Source organism: Lathamus discolor, chromosome 7, assembly GCF_037157495.1.
Source record: "Lathamus discolor isolate bLatDis1 chromosome 7, bLatDis1.hap1, whole genome shotgun sequence".
Classification (NCBI taxonomy): domain Eukaryota; kingdom Metazoa; phylum Chordata; class Aves; order Psittaciformes; family Psittacidae; genus Lathamus; species Lathamus discolor.
In genome coordinates this window covers 1,077,221-1,087,905 of record NC_088890.1, presented here as the reverse complement: position 1 = coordinate 1,087,905, position 10,685 = coordinate 1,077,221, and the positions used below count along the sequence as shown (strand labels likewise).

Sequence of the window (10,685 nt, the reverse complement as noted above, 5' to 3'; positions counted from 1 at the left end):
TCTGGGCAGAGCTCAAGTTTCTGCCAGTTCTCCAAGGATAATTAGCAACTCTTCTAAGAGCTCTTAGACAGTGATGTTGTTAACAGGAGGTCCAGGCCCTCCCTTGTAAGAAGGGCTAGCAATGGGTGAAATGCTTAGTAACTTGTTAATTTAGACTGAAATCTGTCCATATGCTCTGTGTTATCTTCTTTGATGTTGCAGCTAGGCCTATCTTTGAGATTATGGTGTTTCAAAGACTAATAATACTTGCTTATTTCTTTTTGGTGAAATTCAATATATAGGAATGTAGATGGCAGGGATAGAGAACTCCTGTTAATCCTCATTAACTCAGAGGAGAGAGGAATATTCCACGTACGTAAAAATCAGATGTGCTACACAAGGTTGTTTAACTTTTGGAAATAGTAATTAAATTAGAGGCTGTTTCCTGATAACAGCAAACAGAAGAGTTAAATGTTTGTCTAAAGCAGTATGAAGTCTGAAAAATAGAATCTAAAACTTCTATTTGCTGGTGACCACCACTGGTATTCTGTGAATAAAGTCTATGGCTGTGATGAAGCCACAATTTTAGTATTGATCTGCAGAAAGTGCTTTGGAAATCATTTGTGTTTGTATTTGCAGTAGAAGAGGAGATTTCAGTATGAAAAAGAAGGAGGAAACACTTGTTTGCTCAATAGATGTGAGACTGGCTTCTCCCTCTTAACTGCTCATGCTAATACTGCTTAACGGGGTTTACAATCAGCCATATGCTGTGCGTGGTTTGCCATAGCTCATTGTATTGATTGTTTTACTCATTCCATATGTTCTTTGAGCACTGTACTAAATTGCAGTTCAAGGGGGAGAAGAGTACATTTGGGTGAGGGTAAATAAACAATAACCCTTTAGACCACACAGGATTAATTGCTTATTCCCCAGAAAGAACAGAGTACAAGTACTACTGAAAAATTTAGAACAGAAATAGTTTAAAAGCTCCTTTATAATTGCTGTCTGATGTGTAATGATGCATCATTATAAGGAAATATTAAACCTCGATTTTTAACAGGATTTTTGAGTTTAGGAATAGTTAACACATTAGAGGGGGAGGGTAAAATAACTTCATTGCAAAGCATGAGTCATCTTTCTCCTTTGTCCATGCCACCAGATGGAACCCGAGTAGGTTGTTCGACCATTCTGCCCATCTCATGTTATAGGTGCTTTGAGTATAATTGAATATTTCACTAGCCAGTTAACCAGAAAAAACAATACCTGTCACTAAGAGTCTGAGCTGTTATTCCCCAGCTTTAATCAACTCATTTTACCACCGTTTCTTTTGCCCCCCTGTTTGAGGTCTCCTGTTTGGCACAGACGTCATGCGATACCCGATGTGGGAGCTGGAGACTTGAGAGCTGTTTTCCTAGACTAAATGTTTGAGGTTACAGGACGTGGCCCAGTTTCACATAGGCTTTCAAATTTCCATGGGACATGCCGAATCCTGGATCTGTCAAATAGTGTATTATTTTTGGAGTGAGAGAGAGTATGTGCATGTAAGTGTGTGAATGACCTTTACATTTTTACCCTATCCCCAAAGTCTGACTTCCTGCCCTTTCTCCCATGGGTCCATAAACTTTAGCAATTAAAGTGAACGCTCTTTAAGGAAGTAATTCAGGATAGGAGAGAACAACTGGGAAAAGGAATGGTGTATTAAGGGGAAAACAGCTAAATGCTGTAGACGGTTTGCTTTGTGATATAGAAAAATCTGGAGAAGTTGGAATTCTTTCATTTTGCCACATTCCCTTCTCCTCTGTAGTAATATCAAGACTTGGGTGATATTGTGTGGTTCTGGGTTTTTTCCTGCAAAAGAAGCTGGAAGATTTTTTTCCTACTCTTCATCAAAGCAATGGGAATGATGGATCTTAATGAATGCCAACTCTTTAACTTCCAAACCTGTAATTAATTCTAAAGCTTTCTAAGCTAAAAGAACAGACCTCTAAACACTGAATAAAAGTGCTTACGTGTTGATTTCTCATGTCTCCTCCTTGACATTGGTGGTGTAAGTGCATTCATTTCACAGGTACCATGTGCACCCTGAGTTTGCAAAGAGCTGTGCTTCAAGAGAGAGGTTGTAAAATCAGATCCATGGACTCTCAAATCCTGGAGACAGGTATGTTCTGAGTGGGCACCTCCTTCCTCTCACTGCCAGCTGAGCTGTACAACTTTGAGACCTTTACTTTGTCAAAGCTTGAAAATGGCAGTTATTTCAGGAGTTCTGGTGGGGGACTTCTAGATAATGCATCTTTTGGGGTAGAAATTAGACCTTTTTCCACTTCCTCCTTCTGAAGTCATCTAATAATTAATGCTAAAAAAGGAATGCAATGCTAGGAAATGTGATACAGGGATACCAGTATGGATTACAAGTGCATAGGGTTGTTTCATATGGGAGTAGATGTATACTTGCCCTTCACTTTGCAAGTACTTATTGATGTAACAGATTGAGACATTCGGGACAACAAAACATACATGAGCCTTATGATTTAACAGGAAACTATTCAAAGCCTGGGAACTTGGTCTGGGAAGTGACATTATGCTTTATTTGGCTCCTGTGACAGAGCTCCCATCAAGCTGAACTGTTCAGCTCAAGAAGTTGATGATAATGGGGCTAGCGCAGTGCTCCTTGTGAGTTCGTGTGGCTGCTTTAGGGAGGCAGTTGTCTCAAAATACCATGGAAAGCTATTTTTTCCTCTTTGCTGTCACCAAGTTGTTGACACTGTCATCTTGACTTAGGTGTGCTTGGGAAGGAGGTATGATTTGTACCCAGCCTTAAAGCTCTGCAAACTCGCATTGAAAGCACTGTTACATGAAATAACTTTCTGTGAAAGAAAAACCCTGGAGTTTGATGTCAAAGCCTAAAAATGACATTCGTGATGTTGACAATAGCCTTAAGCAAGTCATCTTACATTTCTGGCTCATTCATTACTCCAATATGAATGCTGAATACTATCAGCAATGTATATTACTTCCTGGGGAGAGCAAAAAACACAATGGCACTGCTCCCAAAGAAAAAGATCTCTGGAATATAGTGCACGTCTCGTCTAGTGGGGCACCTGTGTCCATTATACTCTTATTTTCTCGGCTTGCAAACAGCTGTGGTCATTTGAAGTGGTGTTCAGGATTACTCAGTGGTCACTATTGAAGATGCAGAACACATGTGGTCAGGTTTATTGTGTAAGGCATTTGGCACTGTGTGACCTGGGTTATCAGTACAGCCAGGTGAACTTAAAGCAGTGAAACGAGCCCTGCTCTGGCCTCTCAGGTGTTCTCTGATGCTCATCTACCTGTCTGGGGGCCTTTTGTTGTTGGTTTGCAGGTGAGGTCTCCATCACCACTGATAATCTTGCTTACTCTGAATTCCTTCAAGGTGTGACTTTTCTACCGCACAAACTTTTACAGGAGAATGAATTCTGGAACCCTTAACCTGCTTTTCCGTATCAACTTGCCATGTCCTCTCGCCTCGGAGACCAAACCTCCGCACCGCACCCGCAGCGGGACCAGGGTGGAGGCATCCCCGCAGGCAGCACCAAGCCGGATCGGGCGGAGCGGCGCAGCCCTGCAGGCGCTAATTAGCGTGGGCAGGATGAGAGCGAAGCGCAGGTGCCGCGGGGCAGCGGCGATGACCCGTGCCGGGGCTCCCTGCTGCTGCAGCGGGGCCATGAGGAGCCTCACCTGGGCACGGGGCTCAGCTGCGGGGGTGCGGCCATCAAGAAGCCTCGGTAGAGGCCTCGCCTGGGTGAGGCCGCTTTGGAGCGAGGTGAGCGGAGCCGCCTGCCCGCTGCGGCCGGCGGTTCCCGGCCCTTAGCGGCTGCCGCGCAGCCCGCAGCCGTTCCGCCGCGCCCGCGGCCCTTTACGCGTGCCTCGGCGCTCCGATGCCGGTGTCCGCGTTCCCCTCGCTGCGGCCGCGGAACGGCGGCGGCGGGGCCCGCGTTGCCGCAGGGGCGCTGTTGGGACGGACCGGTCGGGTGCAGCGCAGCCATGGCCGCCGGGCCCCGTGTCCTCAACGTGAACGTGGGGGTCCTGGGCCACATCGACAGCGGGAAGACGGCGCTGGCTCGGGCGCTGAGCACCACCGGCTCCACCGCCGCCTTCGACCGGGCGCCGCAGAGCCGGGCGCGGGGCATCACCCTGGACCTGGGCTTCTCCTGCCTGCGCACGGCTCTGCCGCCGCAGCTGGGCCCGGGGCCCGGCGAGCTGCAGTTCACGCTGGTCGATTGCCCCGGGCACGCCTCCCTCATCCGCACCATCATCGGCGGTAAGGGGGGAGCTCGGGGGCCGGGGGAGGGCTGCGCCGGAGGTCGGGTCCCCAGGGGTCCGCTGCCTTTGCAGCCCTTGGTGATTGCCCCAAGTAAAGCAGCGATTCCCGTGCCAAAGCGGTTGGTAAATGCGAGTTCATGGGAGCGCTTTGGTGTCCGGTCTGCGCGGTTTCTTATGCTTACTCGGGGAAAAACGTTTAACGTATACGGAGACCGCGTTTGTGGCATTACGGGCAACGGGAATGGCTGTTCTCTCACTTGGTTAAGGCTGTCACGCTTTGATGCTCCCCGTGGTTGAGCGCTGTGCTCTCTGAGCGTGCTCGTGGCTGCAGCTCTGCAGAGCATGGGCAGTGACCTGCTTGGAAAGAATGTTGTGGCTTTTAGTGGCTTCCCAATCCAGTCGGAAGGTTAATGTGGTTTGCATTAGAGATCAGTTACAATGAGCTCACCTCGCTCTATGAGGAGTAACACCTCCCCCTTCCATCTCTAAAAGGAACGGAGAGGGGGTCGGTGCTTGGCTGAGGGTGTAAGAGTGGCAGTTGCGGGCTGCTTGTAGCCCTCTCCGGTGGATAAACTGCGGGTACAGGGACCCCTGGTAGTGTCTGTGCTGCAGTGTGCGTGGCTTCTCAGCTGCAGTGAGGTGCAGGCCACGTTGCTGGTCACGGATGAGCCCGCTGTGGTTAGCAGCCGCTGCCGTGGTTGTGTTTCTTTTGCACGGGGTAACAACCATTTACCGGCAGTGAAGCGCCCGGGGCCGCCCGTTGGCGTTTACCCGCAGCTGCAGGGCAGGCGAGGCAGAGTGCTCCCTTCCTCGAGCCCGTGGTCTTTAGGGTGCTTCTGTTCTTTACCATCGGCGCTCGTTCTGCAGTGACCGAGCACCTGATTAGCCTGTAAAGAACGGAGTTTACTTTGGCAAAGGTTTCCTGGGGATGTGCTGACCAACTTGTAGTTAGACATTCCTTTCTGCCAGAAACGGCTCATGTGAGCGGGGTGAACTTCCTCATGAGGAGGACATGGGAAAACTTTGAAAACCGGCTCTTTTGTTTATCCCTTTAACGCTCATCTGGGGTGATTGGTTAATACAGAGACTTCGTGGTGTTCCCCGTAGTTTTTGTGAAGGGCTTCAAAGCGTTTACTCCCAGATGGATTCATTGGTTGAATCAATTACTCAGATGTAGCCTGTGCTGGGAGCAGAAAAGATGTGGCTGGTGGACCAGGCTTAGATGAGAGTTTCCTTCCCAGCAAAAGTGATTCTTTACAGGTGGTGATTCAGACACATAAGCATGTTAAATTCACTTAGTTCCAGCTATATCAGATTATGTATCTTGGTGAAAACATTTGATTAGCATGATATACTGCAAATCTATGTACTGAATGGTAGAGAAATACTAGTGTTAATACCAAAGAGGTAGAAATTCCAGTTTTCTGCTTGATAGCATATATGTATCTTGATAGTGGATTCCTTTTTGGTTTACTACCAGGTTTAAAAGGTGAAACTTTGATGAAACCTCATCTATGCCTGTGGGGCTCTAGATGCTTATACTTTCAGTGTGGTTTGGTGAAACTCGAACTGAAGTAAAGCGTATCTTGTGTAGCACAGGATACATCCTTTGGTAGGTAGGTGTCAGGATTTTGGTATTGCCAGCTTTTCCAGCTCTTCAGAAATGGAAAGCTGGGCCTCCCAGGTAATGAACTTGAAAAACTCAGATTGTTTTCATCTGCTTCCTGATCACGAGTGTTCAGGGTTCACCATTCCAAGCATTTTCTTTGCAGTCAGATTTGCTGCTACTTTTCTCTTTTTGATGGGATCTGTGGTCTCCCTGTTACTGCAGATTTTCTCTATGTAAGGTTTTTAAAGTGCAAATTGCTTTATTTCCCTATATTTGTTCTGCGCCCCAGATCTCTCACACCTCTCTAAAACGCTGCTTTTCAGACATCAAGTCCTGCAGTAGCTCCTCTGTCGTCTCTTCTGTGCTCCCACAGTGCTCTAAGTATTAACTCCTTCGCTGTACAAAGCTGATAAATCTGCTTACGGATTAAATAGTATCATTTACTATTCTTTAACATATTTCTGTAGCTAATTCTTGAAGTGTTTTTTTTCACTGCTGCCTCTAGTATTGCATTTTTGTCATGCTATGCCAGGTAGCACTTGACCTTGCAAATACTTCTGACAGTCACTCACAAGATGCTTATTTCGTGTCAGTACGTTAGGATAAAATGAATGCAGAATGTTTGAGCAGTAACCAAATGGAATGGAAAATGGAAGTCATATTTCATCCCGTGTGGCTACATTTTTCTTGCAAAGCTTGTCCTTGAAAACAAACCGTATCAAATGTGCAATCACAGGATGGTTGTTTTTTCCTTTACCTGCATGCAGGGAATTGGAAATGTTGCACAGTTCTGCCCCAGATGCTTTCCCAAAGTTTTAGCTGGAAGGTGACAGTCAAGGTTGGAAGGGAATAAATGACTTGCTCCATCATGACTTTAAACCATGCTGGTTTATTCTTCAGCAGCAGTCGCTCATGTGTCTGCTGTGGCAGGAAGGTATTAAGTCGTTGTGGATAGCTGTATGGCTTGGGCTGTATCATGTATTTCTTTTTGCTTTTTGCTTTTGAACAGCAAGAGCAAAACTATTTCTCAGTAACTTCAAGCCTTTACCCATCTTCTAGCAGGGCCTTGTCTATCATGTACCAAAGAGCACCATAAATATTGTATTTATAGCTGCTCGTAGGTGACTTGGTAAGCAGAGAAAACAAACCTGAGTAACTGAATTTTAGGAGTCAATGCTTTAGCTTGTCACAAGCTCTAGGAAACACCCACAGTAGCTTTATGCCTGCGTTCTGCACTGAAGGAATGACCACAAAATGCAGTGCTGCTTTTTTTACTACTTTATTGCTACAGAGTGGTATTTTGTTAATGTTTCACACCAAGATGGGGTAGTTTCTGCCACAGTTTTATGGGGTTTTATAAGCTCCCATCTGCTAAATCTCAGTGCGCTGATCTTGCACAAAGCTGATGTTAACGTCACTCGCTGGAGTAAGACAAGAGTTGCTTTTACACTTGCTTTCTGTGCCTGCAGCGGGGTCTGGAGTGGTTTCTCAGACCAGTCCAGCAGCAAGGGATGCCCACAGTGAGTTCATCTGCCAGGAGAAATTCAATCCCCAGATGTCATTTTCAGACCGCTTTGCGGAGCGAAGTAGTTTAAGCAGTAGCAGATTTTTTCTGTGCTGGTGGTTCATGTCATGCACCCAAACGCAGCAGAACACGGTTCCCCCCCCAACTTCCCCACGCAGCCACGGGTGCTGCAGTGTTTGATTTAGGTGAGCTGTTGTCAGCTGCCCTTTATCTCTTTGATTTTGAGACGAGTCCTCAAAAGAACTTCTAGAAAAGCAAATTGTCTCTTTTTTTCCCCCCTGTGAAGTTCAAAGGAGCGAGTGGCCTCATAGGGTTTTATTTGGAAAGCTACTGCTTGACCCTGGTTGTCTAAACTGGGAAGGGGGTGGAATTCTGCCCAAGTTGTAGTTTTGTAATCCTTCTGCCTGTCTGAACCTTCGACCTCTTCACTCTCTAACTGGAGCTTCATTGTCACCATTTGTCCCTGCAGGTCCTTTCAAAGAAAGCTGCCTTGCAAGTGTCTGTTTCCACTTTGCTGCCGTGTTCTCCTAAGGAAGGGTATTAATTCATACCTGATACATCGCAGGGGCCGAGACTTTTGAACTCGCACGAGAGCTTGCGGAGGGGGAAATGAGCGTAGCGAAAGCGCGTCTTGCTGATGCAAATGAGTACAATGAAAACAGTCTTGGGAGATCAAGGGGGCTGTGGTCTCGCTACCAGTGTTCAGACTCGGTCAGATGCAGGTTATTGGTAAGATCAATAAAGCACAACGGCTTCCTCCGCAACTCCTATCCCAGATGAGTTGTTTTGCTGAGTTTGTTGTAAGCTTTTAAGGGGGTTTGTGAACTTGGGGTTACCTTTGCATTGCTGTCATGAGAATACGCTTCTATTGGTGTGAACTGCTTATTGATATACCTTTGTGAATCATAGAATCAGTTGGAAAAGAGCTTTAAGATCATCAAGTCAAAGGCCATCACTAACCCATGTCACTGCAGGCCTTGTCTACACTGTGAACACTTCCAGGGATGGTGATTCTGCCACTGCCCTGCACAGCGTGTTCCAATGTCTGACTGCCCTTTCAGTGAGGAAATGTTTCCTCGTCTCCATTCTAAATCTCCTCTCGCTCAGCTTGAGGCTGTTTCCTCTTGTTCTGTTGCTTTTTACTTGGCAGAAGGGACCAGCTATGTCAGGGCTCCATCCTCTTGTCAGGTAGGTGTGAGTAGGTAGAAGAAGTTCTTGTTGTTTCCATTCCAGGTGAGTGAACAGGTAGTTTCATAGCTGTAGGGTGTGTATATGGGTGACTTACATTTATGTGGAGGCCTCTTGCTGTCGAGTGGATGCGTGGAAGGAAAACCTGTTCTTCCACCTTGCGTGGTTCATTGGATGCTGTTCTGGTCAGAGGGACATCATGGAGAGTCTTGAGGACTTTGGCTGCCAGTTTGAAGTGAGAATAACATAATAATGAACCTTTTTCTGGTGGAAAAAAATGCTTACATACAACTCATGTAATTTCTATTCACAAGCCTCGCTGTAGTGATTGGTGGTGTGGAATGAGAGTACTCATGGGCTGAGAGAGTTCAACTAGCACTGGTGGGGATGTTTTCTAAACCCTATTAAACTCGTTGGGGTTATGGTGCTTGGGAATTGCTGACATTGATTTGTATTAAAAATGCAAATAAATTGTAAATGAAAACCCTTTTCTCTTGAAATTGAAACAGCATCGTGATTCACTGAGCAATTTGGCTGGTGCCTGATACTTGTCTGATGAATTAAAGGAGTGTTTTTAGTGCCATTTTGAAGCAAACCCCACGTTTTAAATTGAGCCATGCATAAAGGCAGCTGGTACAAAAGTATTGCTGCTCGAAACCCCCTCCGCAGCTCCCAAAGTGCAGCTCTGGCTCCTGGGCAGTGCAGCGCACAAGAGGGCAGTGTCTGCTCACACTGTGGATGCTGCTGGTAAGTCCTCCGGGTAGCAGGGCAGCCTGGGTGAGTGACCTTCCTTTGAATCCAAGCGGGATTAGGTAGAGGATTTGGAACACAACTGCGGCTTAATTTTCCCATTCCTAAAGCAAATATCCTCTGTGTTTTAAGGAAGGTTAGTCCTGTTTCATCTGCAGCTCGAATAGTGCCTTTTATACATTAAGCAATAACAACGTATGGTGTGTTGTTACGCATTACATGAGATCAAGTACCACAGGTGAGACGAAACAACTGGTTTTCAACCATATAGACATGGCTGGGTTTTGATTTTACATCTATGCAAAGTTATCTCTATATTAAATATATATATATTTAACCTGTAAAGCAGTCAGCAATGAGAGAACTGTGGAATTTGATGTACGTGTTATTTCTTAACCCATCTCCCCCTATAATTTAGTAACTGAGCAAAAGCACTGCAGTTGTACTCAATCTGTTTTGAACCACTTCTGTTCTATATAGAGTTTGTTGTGTGAGATTGGGTAGAATGAAGCTTGGTTTTGTGTGTGTGCCAGGGCGCTTTAAAATCATGGTCCTTATGTGGAATTTGTATCATAACCTTAATGGTTCTAACTTTCTATTTGTTTATGCTTCTGATTTCTGTGTGTATTAATGCTTTTTTGAGTGATGTGCTCCAAGATTCCTCTACTTGGCTATTGCAGTTTCTATTTTATGCCCATTTCTGCCTTTTTGACTTGAAGCTTGTCTCCCCGCTTAAGTTCTACAGGTCCGAACTTCTCCCGATCAATACATCAACTCTTAAGTAACAATAGAGAGCAAAGTGGAAGAGTCTTTCTTTTCTGGGTTGAAAAGAAGGAAAAGAGTCATTATCTTCTGATTTCAGAAGTTATAGTGAATAATCTTACTCCTGTCTTGTTAGAATCCTTCAGAAATGTGCTGTTTCCTGTGGTCAGTTAAACAATAAACCCCCTTAATTGTGCACATCTTGTTATGGAGATGTGATTTATGGTTGAATTCTCAATCATAAACGTAGATTGTAAACAGGAGTGGCTGAATGGAGCCGTGTTTGAATGTGAAATTGCCTCTTGCTAATACAGGAGAATCTTTCTCCGCAGCTCCGGAGCGGTTGTGTGCATACTTGTATACACCAAAATTGTGCTAATTCACAGTTGTTATTTGACACAAACTTGACAGCTTCTCCGGAAAACAGAATAACCAAGCCCTGTAATGGTGCTGACTGAGCCCGTTTTGATCATTCTTTCTATTGATTTAAAAACAGGATTTCTTTGTTCCATCATACTGTGTGCAAGCATTCATCAAATAACCACATGCCCTTTCATTTCACTTTTGCTT

The 10,685-nt window shown here is 45.5% G+C and overlaps 1 protein-coding gene across 1 annotated transcript in view; it reads left to right on the top strand.

Annotated features, from left to right (window-relative positions):
• Positions 1-3,799: 3,799 nt before the first annotated feature.
• The window catches only part of EEFSEC (eukaryotic elongation factor, selenocysteine-tRNA specific), a 103,512-nt gene continuing 96,626 nt past the window's right edge, over positions 3,800-10,685 (top strand). Inside the window, exon 1 of the mRNA XM_065687353.1 lies at positions 3,800-4,279. Coding sequence (XP_065543425.1) covers positions 4,003-4,279 — 277 coding nt within the window. The 5' untranslated portion in view covers positions 3,800-4,002. The remainder of the gene's footprint in view (positions 4,280-10,685) is intronic.